This window comes from Egretta garzetta, unplaced genomic scaffold (genome assembly GCF_000687185.1).
Source record: "Egretta garzetta isolate BGI_Z169 unplaced genomic scaffold, ASM68718v1 scaffold2, whole genome shotgun sequence".
NCBI lineage: Eukaryota > Metazoa > Chordata > Aves > Pelecaniformes > Ardeidae > Egretta > Egretta garzetta.
The window spans coordinates 4,772,275-4,790,570 of record NW_009258894.1 but is presented as its reverse complement, the minus strand read 5'-3'; the positions used below and the strand labels follow the sequence as shown (position 1 = coordinate 4,790,570).

General features: G+C 45.7%; 1 protein-coding gene across 1 annotated transcript in view; it reads right to left on the bottom strand.

Annotated features, from left to right (window-relative positions):
• Positions 1-6,125: 6,125 nt before the first annotated feature.
• The window catches only part of SMOC1 (SPARC related modular calcium binding 1), an 85,217-nt gene continuing 73,046 nt past the window's right edge, over positions 6,126-18,296 (bottom strand). Inside the window, exons 11-13 of the mRNA XM_035889796.1 lie at positions 12,901-13,148; positions 6,614-6,664; positions 6,126-6,142 (exon numbers count right to left, since the gene is read on the bottom strand). Coding sequence (XP_035745689.1) covers positions 6,126-6,142; positions 6,614-6,664; positions 12,901-13,148 — 316 coding nt within the window. The remainder of the gene's footprint in view (positions 6,143-6,613; positions 6,665-12,900; positions 13,149-18,296) is intronic.

Sequence of the window (18,296 nt, the reverse complement as noted above, 5' to 3'; positions counted from 1 at the left end):
TCTGGCAAGATCACTGTTGGAAGCAGAGGCAGAAGCAAGCTCTTTGGGGTTCTTCTGACTTGCTTACAGAATGACTGCACCACCAGGGAAGGGTGAAGGCCTCTCGAGTATCTTATGGTGACCTCAGAAACAGGAAGCATGGCCAAGGAATTGGTTTGGGGTTTGTTTTTTTTTTCAATATTCTTTTCCTATTTTAATTAAGTCTTGCAGAATTCCAGAGATGACAACTACTGCTTCTCCCTTAGCCCCAAACTTGTTACCTTGGTAATACATGGAAATTAGCTTGTTTGCCATTTTATTCTTGACAAATCCACATTTGGCTGTCACTCATCCCTGCATTTTCTCCTTTCATCATTAACTTGCATCTAAAGGCAACAGTCTTAGCCCACCCCTCCCTGCTCTGCCCACCTACAAACAAGCCAGCCTGTGACTGCTACACAAGCAGAAAAACCTCTCTTTGGGACCACAATTGCTTCCCCACTGGTGTGCAATAAATGAATTGGCTCCTCATTAACTGTGAGAGATTTTACATATGATCAAGTGAAATGACGCAGACTGATGAGAAAACTGGTCATATCTGCTTGATGGGAATGGTGCGTGGCCTCCTCTGTCATGGACCTGGTGCTGCCGCCGCTGATGACTGGCACCTCCCTGCAGCCCAGGAGATAGCAGTTCTACAATAGCAGCAGCTTCCCAGCATTGCTTGCTACTTGTTACCACTGAGGATTAAAAGGTTTTGGACAACACCTAGAAGATACTATTTCAGATTCCCATGTAGTGAGGCCTGACCTGCAGAAAGTACGAAGGCTCCCAAGGCGAGTGGGGATGAGATGTGAGGTGCAGTGCCTGTCTTCTGTCCCCGCTCTAGGCAGACCGTGCTAGGAGATCCCTCTTGGCTGTGGGTCTCACCTTCTGTTGTCGCTTCTACTCTCTCACTGCAGCTTCACAGCCTTTCGGAACAGCCGGGGCAGATTCAGGCAGCTGTCATCTAACCACGGAGAAGCACCCTGGGGCATGTTTCAATTCAACCTGGAGGCTTACACACAGGAGAGAAACATCCAAGGACCTCAGAACCCAACCAAAGACTGACACACGACTCTGGCAGCAGGAAAGTCCCCTTCCCTCTCCTATGGCACTGCACAGGTAACAGAACAGTATGTGAAAGAGAGAAGTTTTGGAAATAAAGATTCAGCAAGACACAGGAGCAAAAGTTATCTATTTTATTATAAAACCAAAATCAAACAGATGCCTTTCAGTCTAACAAATAATCCCATAGGCAGAAATGTGCTGGGGCAGGGTAAGTTCGATATAAACTCAGGCCATGGAAAGCGGTGCCTTCACACGGATGAATCCCACCATAATGCAGTTCCCTCCAACACACTGCACCCTTGGAGGATCAGCAAAAAAGGAAAGATTTTTTGCTTCAGGCAGGAAAAGCAGATGACTTGCACTGTGGAGTCCTGGTTCTCTTCTCTGTCCCAGCTGTTTTCAGCTGTCATCCAAAGTAGAGCTGGAGAGGCCCAGGAAGACTTGAAGGATGAGGAGAGACCTGCCCAGGGTCTGCTTCCAGGCACAACTCCGACACTCCCCGTGCCCCAGCTTCAGTAGGATGCTACTGATGCAAGGCAGAGCAGAAGAACACTTACCACCACCAGGTAAGGACCTGTTTGGCCTGGCAGCCAGGTGGACTGACCAGTTACCTGGCAGTAAAAGCAACAGGGGAAGAGGGGAACTGAGGCACTGCTCCCTTCTGATGAGTACAGTCTGTTTGGACAACTCATAGGATGGGTTATATGAATCAGGACCAGTACTGTCTGCGTGATCTTCCAACACACAAACCCAGAACAAGTAACGCAACCTCTATCCAGATGTTACACAGCCATGCTGATTGGGTCTTGCATGCCCACGTACAAATGTTGCCAGAAGCTGCTCAGAGGCCTGTGCAAACCCAGCAAGTCAGGACGCCGGGACCGGGACTCATCCCATGAAAGTAAAGGAGAAAGCAATATAATGCTTGGACCCCAATCCATCCATACAGTTAGCCCTAGCCTAACAACATGAATACCCACCAATACCAAAGCAGCCACCCCTTGCTTGGCTTCCTTGAGGAGCTGACCCAATTTTAATTGCAAACTACACATGAATGCAGCCCTTTAGGAAGGGAAGGACACAAGGATGAGAAAAAGGAGGTCTGCAGAAGGCTTTATGTGACAGGCAGGAGAGTTGGCTGGCTGGCTTACTGACATTTCCAGAAGAAAAGATGCAGTGACTTTTAGTAGCTCTGCACTCACCCTGCAATCATGCGGGGCATTGCTTGGTCCCAGTGGCTGGCTGACAGAATTCCTATAGGTATCCAAGTGGCTGCTTTTGCTGGATGCAACTATACATTAAAACAAAACAAAAAACAAACAAAAAACCAAACACCAACCCAGCAGCCAGAGCTTTTAATTCCTAAAACAAGCATATTAAAAAGGGAGAGGGGTATTTTTATACAGCTGGATTCATTCTTTACTCCTACAATAGGATTAATGAGTGACAGCGACATTTCTAACTATACAGTAAACCAAATAATTTCAACACGCAAAAGATGTGCCCTGGGCATTTAAAAAGAGAAGATACAATCAAGAAGATGAGAGCTTGCAGGCCAAAAAAGCACATACATTGTATGTGAGAAACCATGAAGACCCAGCAGCAGGATCTGCTCTTGCTAGAGACGACGTCTATATTACGGTGGTATGATGTATACTTCAGAGGTTACCAGAGGTGTTTTCAACCATGCCAAATGCTTTACTTCGCTCCCAATCTACTTCCCAGAAGAAGCGTTATTACTACTCTTGAACAGTTGTTTATAGAAAGATTTTTTGTTTGGGGTTCTTTGTTTGCTTTGTTTTTTTTAAAAAAACTTTCCATTTTGTCAACAAGGCACTAACACTGCATCAGGACACTCCTGCTGTGACGTGTTTATCTCATGCTATCATCATGATGACATGCCATGACATGCCATGGAGCGAAGATGCTGTGTTGCAACAGCTTTTACCAAAGCAGCAAAGCCTCAAGGGACAAGCCCAGTCTCTACAGTAACACAATGCTGTTACAAGCAATTGCTGCTGTGATCTCATACTAGCATGGCACGTCACCACCTCTGACTACAGGTTCTTGGTCCATAGATGAGTAGCACAAAGATCCCCAGGTCTGAAGTGGGAGGCTGCTCAGAACATTTCCTACGGACAGGCAAGTGCTGCCAGTGGTTGGAAATGCACAAAGCAAACAGTGCGTGTCCCACCACACTCTGCCCAAACTTTGGACTGCTGACACGGGTGTTCCTGCCCTACTGCTGACTTTACAATTATACCTGTGATTAAGTAAAAAACAACTCGGGAAAAATTGCTGGTAGCTGAAACAGCCTCCAAGAGACCAGGCCTCTCAATCCAAGTCTTCACTGTTATTATAATGTGACACTGGAGTGCGATAGCACAGGAGGTACTGGTAACAGTGAAGGAGGCGAAGCGGATGCTAAGCTAGGCAGGCACAGCCCTGTGCAGGAGAGGAGGTTGAGACTCACAACCAGCAAAGACAAGAACAGTCATGGCAGACAGACCTTCACCCGTGAGCGTGGCCCAAGCTGCAGTGTTGACACATGAGTAAACCAGACTCTCGGGGACCAGCAGCGTGATTGTGTCTTTCTGCACTGACAAATATGTTCTTTGCTCTTCAGCAAAGCAACAGGCAGGCTGATGCTGCTTTTAGCAGGCTTCTCAATATTTTTATTGTTGTACAACATATAGACAAACATTTTGTCAGAGAGGAAGATGCAAGACTTCGCTGACTCTACTAGGCCTATGGCTCCCACATCCCTCCTACAGCGTTAGATTCCCGAGGCATGGCACGTCTTTGCTAAGCGCGTCTTCTGAGCCTGAACAGTGACGCATTTGCAATTCATTTCTGCCCAACGTGCATCAGGTGCAGAAATTACGTTTGCATGTCCTTAATACAACCCTTTTCCATCCCTACTTTAAATAGCTTTGCCGTGCACCAATACTTAGGTGAAATCTGTGCTCTCTCAACAGCCCAAGTGCCTGTGAGTTGCACAGGGCTTTACAGTAAGAAAAGAAGGGGTTCAGCTGCTCCCAAGAGGCGTTTGGTATCCGGGGCACTGTGTGCACTTCTGCAAGCACAGGTCATGCTGATATACTTGCTCCTTTTTGGATGGGGGTGTTAAGGTTTGCAACTGAACTATGGTTTGGTGGCAGAAATGAATGCATTACTGTAATCCCTTAAATGCAAAGTGTCCCTCTAACCCTAACAGCCTTCAAAAGCAAAGGGAGGAACGGAACAGTGACTCCAACCCCTGTACAAGACAACTGTACAATTTACATATATATTTATATACAGTATATAAAATTCTCTTTCTTTGAGTCCCAGGGAACTCAATTTTACGTCATCAGTAGCTGTTCCAATTTTAAAAAGTCATGATCCTGCTTCCCCCCCACTCTCCAAAGTATTAGATAATGGCATTGAAAAAGCAATTAAAAATAAACCCAAACCCAAACCAATTATTAAAAAGTGCAAATGTTCTGGGTGCCACTTCTGCTACGTTGGATGTTGCTGATGCTGCATGCTTGCTCACAAGCAGCAAGGTGTCTGTCCGCCTGTTGCTGGATCTTTCTTCCCTTTGGGTCAGCTTCTGCCTTCCCCTTCTTGTCTTCTGCGGCTACACCAGGCGACCTACTGAAAAAAGGGTGGGGTGGGAAAGGAGGAAAAAACAAAAAACAAAACAAAACAGAAGCAGAGAAGGTGAGGAAAAAAAGGCAAATTAAAACCAAAAGGGCACCTGACTGATAAAGATACAGTACAGCCTCTGCTGCAGCCACAGCCCCAGAAGGCTGAGATCCCAGAGTAAGCTGTGAGGCTGAAAACAATCAGGGGCTAATGAGACAGCCTTGCTGAAAAAAGCATTGAATGAGTCACACTGAGCCCTAGGGACTGACGTATTTTTAAACACAAACCACTACTTTCCTCTCCCTCCCCCTCCTTGGAAACGGGCACACAGTCCGGGCAAACAACTGGTCCGACATCTCTCCCCTCTGCTCAGGCTGACGCAGAAGCCTGTGCCACCCGACTATCTTCCCCGTGAGTGGGGGCGAGGGCAAGCCACCTCTCCCCACCTCTGCCACAGCACAGTGCAGCAGTCTCCCTGCTCAATGGCTCTTAGAGACCTGCCTGCACCAGGCGATCTCAAGCCTACCAAGCTACTGATTCTGCAGCAGGGATGCAGTGTACTTGGAGCTGGGGGTCCCAGGACCCTGCGGGGCTATCAGTGTTCCAGTGGATGACGCAAGGGTGCTGCTTAGTGAGCCAGATGGGTGCGTGCACCCCTACGCTCGTTTCTTCAGAAAGCTTTTGTTAAGCCCCCCATCAAAGGTTCTGAAAGAATCAAGGCTCTTACGGGATCAGAGTGAGAGCTCTGTGGATTAATTACAGGTGAAAACATGGTGAAGAGAAGGCAGAAGTATCAATTTGGTTTTCAGAAAGGAGAAAGATTACCAGACAGGCCTCACTGGGATCAGTGCTTATCAACATGCCCTGCCATGGGGGTGGTAATCTTGTCAAATGCAAAATTATTCCAGATCATCATATTTGAAATCAACTGCACGGCTCTGCAAAAGGCATTCACAGTGCTCAATGACCAGCTCATGAAAGCACTGGATTGACTTCGATGTCTATACATGCAACGCAGTGCAGGAGCGGGGATGACCTGTCCTACACTAAGCGCTCCGAGTGATGAGGAAAGAGGTTGAAGCCACAGTACACAACTTTTTTGAATGCCTCTGCGCAGCTTTTAGCAGCAAAGAAAAATAAAATGCATGCTCAGAACTGAGGACACACCAGGAAACATCACTACGTCCATGTATAAGGCTTAGCTGATCTTTATCTTCAGTTCTCTGTTCAGCCAGAGAAGGTACCCAGAAAGGTAAGGAGGACAGCAAAGAGGTATGGGAAGGCTTCTGTCATTAAGCAAATACATAGCCTAGGTCTTTTCAACATGGAAATAAGTCTAACCAGACATATGTTGGAAGGCTATAGAACAACAAGTGGCAGGGGAAAGATAGGCAGGGGAGAACCGCTCACTGTTTCTCACAATCTGTAATGAGAAGCACCCAATGAAACCATGAGGCAGCAGGTCTAAAAGCAAAAGTTGTTCTTCATGCCTGACGAAAGGGTGCAATTTGCTGCCACAAAATACAGAGGAGAGCAGGCCTTCCCCGGGACAGAGAGGACTCTTCATGGGAACTTGTCCATGGAGCAATGTAATGTAAACACAACAGATGACCTAAAGCATTGCTTGCTAGAAGCAGGGAGAACAGGGTAGGAGCGCGCTCATCCCATAGCTGCTAATTCCTTAGCGATGTACTGTCTGCCCCAGCTGAAGACACAGTGCTGGACTTTGAAATGAAGCAGCTGAGCTGCATGTTATATTCACACCTCTTATGAACAACTTTGGTTTCCAGCTGTTTCTATATTGATATTTGTGAACATAGGAGAGCAGAGGAGAATGAATTTTGGGACACAGGGTTATCACAGAAAAAAGGAAACATTTTTACAAGATACTCACTGAAAGGGTTAAGGCCTTGTCTTTTTCCATTGGGTAAACTGCTCAGGCTACCTGTAAAATCCAAGAACCATATTAAAGGCAGTAAGTGCCATGGCATGACAAAGGAGCATCCCCACTGTCTGCTGCCGGAGGGCAGGCTCAAAGAAGCTCCTCTGAGTGCGCACACAGCGAGTCCTGCCAGCACTCCTTAAGATTCACATGCAAGTCAGAGTAATGTGCTCAAGATGAGAGCTGTTGAATACCTGGGGTTGTAGTATCTGAACATGGTGAAATCCAGAGGGCAAGCAGCAACAATTACAAGGTTAAACTAAACTGTGGAAGGAGGAAAAATAAGAAAGGAAAGATGCAAGTAGTACCATGAAGTTTCCCAAAATAGTTTTTGCTAAGAGCAAGCAAAATAATGTCACGTAGACAGAGGGCGGACGGAACAGTGAAGGAGTAAGCAATACAGATAGCCCAAGTTACTAAATCTTTAGCTTGGACCAAACAATCAAACAGGTGCCTCAGACCAAAGACCTGAACTCATATGCGGCAGAAGGGCAGGGACAGACTGCAGAGCTGTGACTGTGTCAGGGGATGGAGCTACACCAGATGGAGCTCCTGGCAAGGGCGCTCACCTCAGCAGTAAACCTGGTCCTACCATGCCCTGGGTACAGACAGCTCAGGGATATTACAGGAGCTCTCAAAAGTGTGTTACATTTCCTCCTAGCTACTTAGTCTGATTTTGGGTGAGGGATTAGCTGGCAAGGGGAACTCCTGGTCCCAGCCAGAAACAGCAAGCCTGTTGCCACCCTCCGCTCCGGCCCCGCCTGAGCCTCAGCTTTGATTTGTGCCTGCAGCTGACCCGATGGCACGGCTTGCTTTGCACATGAAGTACTTTGCAGACTCACAGCTCAAGCAAACTTAGCTGCGTGCAAGAGCAAGATGGCAGAAGCTCGGAGAGCAGGGGTGAGACCGGGGAAGGCCCAGGAGCCGGGAGGCTGGGCTGCAGGAGGGAAGCGGAACCGCTGGGAAGGAAGAGCGAGAGGCAAAGAAAGGTGGCGGTGGCCGAGCCTGGGGCGGGTTGCAAAGCACAACCTGTCGGCTTTAGAGACGGTCAATAAGAGAAACTGATAGACACGGAAAGTTGCTTCAAGGCCCCGGAACGCCAGCCCCATACCAGCCACCTGCCCGGGTGGGCTCAGAGGAACTGGTGGTGGTCGCCTGCGCCCGCGTAGGAGCAGCGGAGCTCTGCTGCCGAGAGCGGATTCCACCCCCCCTTTTGCAGCCAGGGCGGGTAATGGCACTGTGCACCGCTGCGACCCAGGCCTGTCTGACTGCGGGAGGAGGCCAGGGGCTCCAGGGAGGCTGATGCGAAAGGCTGGGAGCATCCCTGAAATGGGGGGGATGCTCTGGGCAGGGCAGGGCTCACCTTTAGAATAATAGAATCATTTAGGTTGGAAAAGAACTTTAAGATCACCGAGTCCAACCGTTAACCTAACCCTGCCATCCCACCACTAAGCCATCTCCCTAAGCACCACAGCTACCCGTCTTCTAAATACCTCCAGGGATGGGGACTCCACCACTTCCCTGGGCATCCTGTTCCAGCGCCTGATAACCCTTTCATTGAAAAATTTTTTCCTAATGCCCAATATAAACCTCCCCTGGCGCAACTTGAGGCCATTTCCTCTTGTCCTATCGCCTTTCCGACAGCCTGGTAGGGTGCTCTGCTTTCCGTGGGTCTGGCCCCATACATCCATGCTGGGAAACTACCCTGCAGCTCATCACCCGTCTCTCCGAAGGCAGAGAGTATCGCCTTCAGGCAGCTGCCTTCGATATAAACACAGGCCAGCCACATATACCTCCAGAAGACAAAACCCCACCAAAACAATGCTTCACCAAGCACAAAGTTGACATGAAAGAGGAGGAGGAATGTGGCAGATGATGAGAGCAGGTTACTAACATACATCTGGGAAGCCGTTGGGTACTACAGGGTAACATCCCATCACTCAGCAAGTTTCACAATGCAGGGTATTTGCTCAGCCTCACAAGTACACTGTTTTGGGTAACAGTTCTAGCCACACTGGATTAGGCCAGGTGTCTTTCAAAAGGAAAAGCCCCAAGGAAACCCCAGCAGCTTTTTATAGGAAGAAAAGATTCCTCAGACTTACCGAACAAAGCTCTCGCCTTTGATGGGGGAGGAACACACTACCACAAGCCTTATCTGGTGTCCTCAACACAATACTGGTGTCCTGATTCATACTAACCATCAGTAACTTCCCTCAAGATTAAAGGTGACAAACTACAGCATCTCTGCTGAGCTCCAAAGGGGGATATCTGAACAAGGCAAACAAAACCAAGCACAGAACCAGCAGAGCTTGTTTATGTTCTAATCTAATTGTAATTAGAGGTAGTCTGAATTTCCTTTTTATTAACTCAGTCACTACCTGGTTGCAGTTTTCTCATAGCCTCTCAGACTGTTGTCAGCTTTCTACCATCATCGGTCTAGAGGCCTTTCCCAGGTGACTGCTCCTTGCTACCTGCTCCCACACAGCTGCTTGCACAGCAGCAATAAAGAGCATCCTCAGACCCAGAAGCCTCCCAAGCACACAGAGAATCAGTTACTTCTCCAGATACCAAACTGAAGGGTCCCAAACGCCACTGAATTAAATCTGCTGTTTGTCCATTATTTTTCCTTCTTTCTGTAGTATTTTCTCAGCTCCAATAGAAAGTGACATGCTGTTTAATTACACACCCCCCCGCCCTTTTCAATTAAGATATTTTGATCCTGTTTCTGAACTGTGCTCTTGGTAGCTGGCTGTTAGCACAGACAGTGGCTGGGTTCCACCCCAGAAGTCCTCATGGCCTGTGAAGCGCGCCCAACACCTACCATCTGACAAGCTCTTGGATGGCAAAGCAATCACGAGATCTGAACTGGCAGAAGGAAACTTCCCGTCAGCTGGCAGAGGGACATTTCTTCGCTGCTTAATCCCTGAGCTCCTCTTTGGGCGTGCACAAAATGCTGACTTTGTCTTCTGAATTTGGAAGAATATAGAGGTAAAACTCAACTCCAGCATTTTGCAGCCAGCACAACTAGTACAAGCCTTGCTCAGATCTACAGTCCTCCTCTCTGAGATCACTGGACTCCTATTCACCTTGGGTCCAGTAACTTTCCAGCAAAGCTTTACAGTGCATGTCTATCTCCTCTCAAGGACCCTGCCTTTTAACTAATGCAGAGAGCTACATTTGTTCTTTGATCACAGATGGTTCCCCCCTTAACTCAGGCTGCGCAGACTGCACTGATGAATGCTAACTTTTAACAGGCTGTAAATCAGTCTGTTTTGCTTCCACAATTCCTCAGACAATCCTAGATCAAATGATGGCAAAGACTGTTTCTGGCATATTCCCAGCTACAAGCCCTCTCTGCCTGCTCTGCCCCAGTTTAAGAAACCATTTGCAGGCTTCTCAAAGCCCTCAAAGGCTGGCTCTTTGTGGCTACTCCATTCTGAGATCCAGGAATGGCGTATTTCTATCTGAACTGTCCCTGATAGAAACATATCTGGTTTGAGCAGAGGGGCAAGAGCTGTGCAAAGTGGCCACGAGACCTAGCAGATTTCCCAGCAACTTTTTGGGTCATCATAAGGATGGAAAAGCAGAAGGGTCTCTGGCAGACTGGACAGCTATTTTTCTCACTGAAGAACCACTGGCTGGCAGCACCCACGTATTAGGTGACCACAGGCATCAAGAACCTGCTGAGGAGGGGAAGACAGACAGAACTATGCATCTTGGACAGATTTGATCCTAAGCTGGAAAGAGCTCAGATTCAGGTTTGTCCTTATGAATATTCCAGCTGTATCCTCCCACATAAATCTTACTTAGTTAACTATCTAGTGCCCAAAACATATATAACAGTGCTGATCTACCTATGCCCTGTGCTTCCTTCAAGCAACACTATTTCCGTGTTTGGATAGAACTGGCCACACAAAAAAAAAAAAAACACCCCACCAAAACCCTGACAAAAATGCAGAAGCCTTAACATTTGTTTTCTCAGCATACCAAACCCTACAAAATTTGCATGAAGTTTTAATTTCAAAATCATTACAAGTGTTCAGTTTGCCTAGTAGGAGGCACACTCACCTGGAATGATTCATTTTACTCCTTATGCTGCTGGATACCCAACCAGGATTTGGAACATCTGAGGCAAGTTCATTTGTAATGAAGTATATCAAGGGGAAATGATGATTTTCCTTGCCTCCCTCCAACCCTTCCTCATCCAATCCAGACCAGAAAAACCTTTCCAGCAAAGCTTTTGTTGAAACAGAAATATTTCCATGAAAAGTTTTGGTTTCATCTGACTGGCAGCTCACAACTGAAAGTACCTCATCAAAAAGGTTCCCAACTAGCTCTTGGCTTGGACCCACAGTGACCTCAGCCCCAGCAGATGTTTGGAGGCCATGGTGTATGGAGAAAGAAATAGAGAGCAAATACATGGACTAGTTGACTGACTGCATGTACCCATGATCAGGATAAGGGAAAGTTGGAGAAGGGACAAGCTACTGGTTATTTCTTAATTCAGAAGTTCTTATGAATAGAGAGCAAACATGTCATCTACCATCTCACAAATTCATGACTTCTTAAAAAAGATCCATCACATACTTGCTTACTGCACCTCCAGAGTACTCTCCCTCAGTTCTTTCCTACATGGTATTACCTGCTCCCTGCACCGCCCCCTCTACTGCTTTTCAGCCCTCACCATCCTTTAGTCCCCCTCAGTCTTCCTTCCACATAACTTACCCATATATCTTTGATCCTCAAGGCCTATCAGGCCTTTCGTAGGTATGTAGAACTGTATGATAAAACAAGGTCAGAGCCCCTTTTTGCACACAATCCTGTCCTTATACAACGGAAGAAACCATGAAAGGTCAAGGCTGTGTTCTCAGCAAATAATCAGGCAATCAGGCACTCACAATGTCTCACTGCTTTCTTTCCCCTCCACACAGGCTCAAAGATTCACATTTTCTTCCTTCTCTCCTTTTTTTTTTTCCCCCCTCTTCCATAAACTAAATTTTGAACAGTTGGTTGGCCAAGGCAGCAGATTCCAGAGAGTCTTATTCCAGGCCAAATAGCAATAAAACTCATTTGGCATATTCATCTTATTGGAAAGGTAATAAAATTAAGGAACAGGGTTGCTATTTTGGTATGTCATTCCTCAGTAAGGTACCAATGACTAAGAAAAAAACTTCCACTGAACTAGGGAAGCTGAAAGCTTCTCACAGCTGATGGGTAATGGAACAGGCTTATTATGATAACTAAGATTTTTGCAAAGCACCTAGAAAAGGCAACTCCCCACTCAAATGCACCAACTCCTTTCCCACTCAGGCTAAACCTGAGGAAAGAACTAATGAGAGGTTAAGCCCAGAGAAAGAAAGTTATCCACCCTTCCCAACTGGCACGATGGTTATAACAAGAGTTGTCCACACAGCCAAAACACCTGCACAGGAAATTAGTCCCCTGGAATCTCCCTGTTTGCCTTCTCCTGCCAAGCAAGTCTGCCCACAGTCAAGAATGACTGATAATTATTGAACTTGGGTTGAACAGTTTCAATTCATAAAATTTCCAAAAATATCAATTTGGTCCAGGTCCCAACAGAAGATGAGGTGAAGATGAAAGAGGAAGAAAAGGAAGGAGGGTGGGTTGGCTTCTCAGGCGCTAAGCAGAAAGGAAAATACGTTATTCATATGCCCTATTTCTCCCCCAATCTTAAAGTGCAATTTAACTCTGAAAATGGGCAACAGTACAGCTCCGCGCTTTCTTTCTGAGTTGCGCTCTCTGCGTCATCCACTTTCCTGCATGCTGGATTTAGCAAGGAAAATAAATATTATTGCTGTTAGTCAACAGGGTCTCTGGAGAAGGACTGGGTCTGTTCTGGCTCATACATCATCCAACCTACGTGGCTGAGACAACAGAATATTGTTAGCAGCATATTACTCAGAAGGGACCTGATCTGAACTACAGTTTCCAAGGACTTCTACAGTACAAGCAGGGTCCTAGGCAAGGCTCATCTTTTTGCCCTGTTTCCGTATAATGCTTAGTGCAACGGCCCATGATAAGGGATAGAAGACAGAGCAAATAACACAGTAACACAAATAACGAACTACATTTGCATGGCAGGATATTAATCCCCCTCATTTTCTCACACAAAAACTGTGGCACTTTTGAATCACCTGGGAGAAAACCGATTCCTGAGTTTGCTGTAACTCCGTGTCAAGTCTTTTATTCTCATGCAATGGGGAAGGAAAGGCACTCACCTCCTTCCTTGCTGACTCCCAAGCACCCCTTCAGCTCCTGAAGCGAGATCGACTTGTCCTTGTTGAGGTCACAGTAGTCAGTGAAACGTCGGGCACATTTCTTGGGCTTGGCTTTCTTCTTCACATAACGCTTGAAAGGCTTCAGCTCCCGCTTGTTGATGTCATTGCTGCTGTTGTTGTCCAGCTGGCTGAAATACCAGTGTACCACTCGCTCCTCCAGTGTGTGGGTGGGGTCTGGCTCAGAGAACCTGGAACAGAGGAAGCACAGGCCCCCGACAAGTGGGTGCTCTCACCAAGACTGTCAAGCACAACCTGAGGAGCCAGAGCTGCTCGCCGAGTGAGACACACATTACGCCATATTTAAAGCAGGCAAAATACACAGGTCTTACAATCTCCTCCTTTTAGCTGGGCTCTTTTGAGATATGAACTTTTTCTAAAAGCGCCCTTTAGCATTAACAAGTGGTGCCAAGAGATTCCTGGAGACTGATACCCTCAGTAGCTCTGGTTTTCCTCACACCAGTTGCTGAAACTCTGCCTAATCCCAGAAGGATTCCTTTTAGAGGGCAAGAGGCAATCTCCATGGTCCTTTTGACCCTTGGGCTCCCATTCAAGTTACCAGCAGGAGAGCTGTGAGTGTCAGCTGTCATGGTAGTTTCTGTGATAGCAACATCTAGACTTCAGAAAGGGAACAAATTCATTTAATGCAAGACATACTCATTATTTGAATGTGTCCTTGGCAAGATGGAACATTCTTGCTGTATCTATTTATACAATCTGAACTCCTGTGCTGTATTTTCAGCATATTTAATTCTTTTCGCATGGTTGATTTATACACAAGAATTCCACAGTAGACAAGCACCACAAATCCATTAAAAACAATACTACGGAACTGGCACCTTCAGTTTGCTTCATTTCTTACTCATTGTGATATTACAAGTTTGACATTATTTGGTTCATGTTTTCTTTCTGCTGACAGCAACAAAGAATATCAGAGGAGAAGAGGGCAGGAGGAAAAGCAACAGCTGAAGATGCCCAAATAGAGAATGCTACCATTCAACGTCAAGCCATCACTGAACAGGCACCAGTATGTTACACCATTTAAGCGGTGTCTGGTACTCTGCAGCAGCAGTGGGAAAGGGGTTATTCCTCAGTGATACAGAGAACCAGGGAAGAAACTCTTTCTAAAAAAGAATTCTTTAACAATTGCACTACGCTAAGTCTGCCTTCTCTCCATGTGATGACTGTGCCAACAGAGAAAGCTGAAACGATGATGAAACGAGGCTGAGACTTGAGCGTTTTTCCTCCCAAGAATAAAGCATTTCAGTGCATGGAAATTAGTGGGTAGGTAGGCAGTCACCCTACACTGGCACTGGTTGCTCTGACTTATTCCAGGAGACACCTCCAGCTGCTGCCTGATTCCTTCTCCAGCAGTGAGAGAGGGACAGTTGAGTGCCGCAGGCAGTCAGGGTCTGGTGCGAGTTTGGGGCGTTCTAGCTGAGGGGGATATATGAACCCAGGTACCTTACAAAATGCACTTTAAGACTGTCACCGACCTTGTTTCAGAAACTGGTAGGATATATATTTAAATGGTCACTGGAAATTTCTTTGTTGGGAACTAGAAGGGAGAAAATTCTTTTGACCTTCCAGTATGATCAGTTTTGCCTCTAAAACACAGCTACAGAGGCCGAAAAATAAAAACCCCACACTATCACCACGGTAGTTTAAATCACTAGTGAAGGGGAGTCTACAACACGCAGAAAGCAAGCACTGGAGCTTAGGTGGAGAACAGAGGTCCCCACGAGCCTTCTCTAATAGCTTTTACAAATGAGGATACAATTTAGAAAGGTAGCCCCTATCCAGAGACATCTGGATCCTCAAAACAAGTAAACACACACAGTAGGGAGAGGCAAATAGACTGCACAACATTTTTCCCAAGGTTTTACTTGAAACTCTCTCTTTCATCATTTAATTCTTAGCCGAGAAGCAGCCTGGCATTCAGTCACAGCATCTGGTCAATGTACAGTGGGATAAACAATGTGGGGGAGGAAGAAGAGGTTGGGAATAAGTTTGGCTTAGTTTGGGGAGCCAAAATACAAGGCAAGCCCCTGGAGCCACCTATGGATAAGCAGAAATTGCAACAATCTCCCCAGGAAGCTAAGGGAGTGCCCGGATTTTTCAGAGCCTTGAAACTGTATGTGAAGACCAGGATGACAGGAGAGAATAAAAACACATCCTGTGGCTTGTTTTTATGACATTTACAAACACAGTCACTGGCCTCTCTCCCTTTTGGAAATGAGCTGGCTATCATTTGAAGACTAGCATGTTTCCAACAGCCATGGGGAATTTCTGTATTGCAAGGGACAATATTCTGCTTTTGATGAGACAGAGGAATAAAATCTGAGCTTCTGCCTGTGAGACTCCCCTCATCCACACCTTGGCCTGCCTTTTGTTTCCTGAAGGCCCACAACTGGAGAGGCAGAAATGGAGGAAATAAGCAGAGCATCTTAGAACCAACACCATAAAGACAACAGACAGGAACATAAGCTTCTCTCTGCCTGCTGAAGAGACACTGAGAAGCAGAACTTAAAACCACCTCTTTTTCAGAGGCACACCAAGGACGAGCTCTTACAACTTACCAAAAGAGGCAATATAGCCCTCTTCAGCACTTCCATAAAGAAAATAAGGGAAATCCACAGGCTAATACAAATATATTGACTCATGAGGTGATGATACATCAATTCTTGCCATTACAAACACGCTGAGAGCTCACGCTGAAAACTGCAGCATACTAATGGAGCTAAAGGGAGTCAGTTTAACTGCTGTGATTGTAGGAAGAAGGAGGATCTAGCTCTTTCTGAGTTTTTACCACTTCCCGTTGGCTGGCTTAGCGGGACAGCAGTTCCCAAGTTGGTTGCCTGCCCTTTCTGATGATCATCCAGAATCCCAGCACAGGAAGGATCCACATCATATCAGTGCAGCCATATCTCCCTGGCCCATGAAATTACATGATACACACTAAAGAAGGCTGAGATTACAACACCGTATCTAACTATTTTGACTTTGACACCTGCCCATGCAAGATACTTATGCACCATCCATGAAACATGAATTGATGCAACTTCACAGCACTGCTAAGCCACCTAGCTTTGATGATGTGCCATGACAACAACCATACCTGCCAGCTCAGCTGAAATAAATCTGTGCACCCTAATTGTCCTGCAAGCACAGACTTTGCAGGAGTATTCCAGGGGAACTTCCCTCTATTACCTCTCCATTGCTGTTGCAAGAGAAATAAATCAGCCCTCAGATGGAAACTTCATTTTGTTGGGCTGCCTCTGTACTCATTCAGACCATAAGGGAATCAGAAAAACCAAGGGAGAACAAAGCTACCCTGTACATTCTCAACTGCCAGCAAAACAACCTCTCTTGCTCTAACACCAGGATGAAAGAACACTGATGGGCAAGAAGCTGCTAGCAGAGGCAAGAGTAGAAAAAAAAAAAATTAGTCCAGCTTCCACTCCTAACACACAAGGCATGTTTGTGGTCAGGATGTCTACAGGGCAAAGTTGGAAGTTTCTATGGCTTGAAAATATTTTGCAGTGATGTCTATCTTGCTTGCTGCTGTTGCTGAATGAAGGACGGATGAGAGTGAAGCGAAAGAAATGACAGGACTGACCCTGCCAGTCAATGCCCATGGCAACATTCACGATGCCCAACAAGGTGCCTGGGAGAGTGGTGGAAAGCAGTAAGAGTTTAACAAGCTGAGGTAAAATTCAGAATTGTTATTACTTTGCTTCTACTTTTTACTCTCCTTGTGTTGTTCTTTGTGGTTGTCTATTCTAAAGTTAAAAGCTGTAGCGGTGGAACATGGCTTGAATCAAAGAGGATTAGTCTAATGGAATTGCAAAAGGATCCTGTATTTGTTTTATTATTCTCCCTTTCCTGTAGCCAAAGAATCAAGAAGCCAACAAAAAACTAAGCTGTGTTCAGACTAAACAAAAGGGTACTACACAGTCCAAATTCATTACGGGGAATGCATTAGTCCTCCCACAGTTAAAAGTTAAGTTATCTTCCTATTACAGGCCCAGTTTCTTCCTCTCCTCTGGCTAAGTTGTGTATGAAATGTTATTCTGAACACAATTTTTCTGAAGATTGTGGGATAAGTAATTTAGAAGGTTTAAAAATCACCTCCTTTCACTCCTCATTGACTGCTCAAAGATCCTCCTCTTACATGAACTCTCCCGTACCTTTAGTTAGGCTAGAATTTCCATAGGAGCACTGGGAGAAGTTGGTATCCAACTTCAATTGAAATGCAGTAGGAGTTGGGCATTAACTTCCTCGCACTGTTTGAAAGTGTCAATCTTTATTAAAACATGGCTCGGCTTCAGAACACCCTGGAGATGTGCTGAGCTGTGCTTGCCTGCTTCAAACTGCTCAACTAGAGCATGAAAGGGAACCTCGGGGGCAATTTTCTGAAGTACTTTTTAGGGCTATTACATGGGGAATAATTGGCAACTTAAAACGAAGGGACACAGCTGCTGTGTTACATGATAAGGGTGCCTGTTGTAAGCTGCCCTTTCAACCCAAAATTCCACAGGGCACTAATATTTTTGCTGATACTGTAGCAAGCCATAGTGCACACATTGTGGCAACTAAAATTCATTTCTGAATTGGCAGGGACCAAAGAGTTTCTCAGATCAGGAAAACCCAGGCCGGGATCCCGTTTGGTCTATTTTAGTTTAGACCCTCTGTGATATGAATATGTCCAAATTTGAAAACAGATTAAAATGTACTAAATCGAAGTCTAAATTTTAAAAAGTGCTGCTCCTATTATATAGCATTTATATGGGAACAATTTCAACTATGCGTCTTTTCAAAAAGGATACCCAAACACTGGTTAATAAACCAATTTCCTACAAGTGCTCCCTTAATTACTTTGAAAACATACAGTAACAAGATGTGTCTTGGAGTTATTACATAAACTTAAAACTAAGAATGAATTTTACCAGAGATTTTCTGTTTCAAAAGTCTAAATGAAGTCTACTTGGCTATTTTGCTGTAATATAAACCAGGGCCACGAGGAAGGGAAGTTCTCATCTCATTTACATTATTGTAAAGCAAAAGTAACTCAATTAAAGTCAATAGCTTTGAACTTGCTTAAACGAGACAAGACCTATAAGGGATTACAAGGCTGTTTTAAGCATGCCCAATAAAAAAAAGTCTTATCAGGTTTTACTTACATGGCCTGCAGCAATCCAAGTTGTACAGCCTCACTTTGCTGCTACTAGATTGTTTTTGTGTGTGCCAAGTATAAAGTGTGCAGTTTAGCACAGCTCTATGTAGTATTCTGAATGCAGATCTCTATAATTTCTCCCCATGCTGCTCCTTCCCCCCCC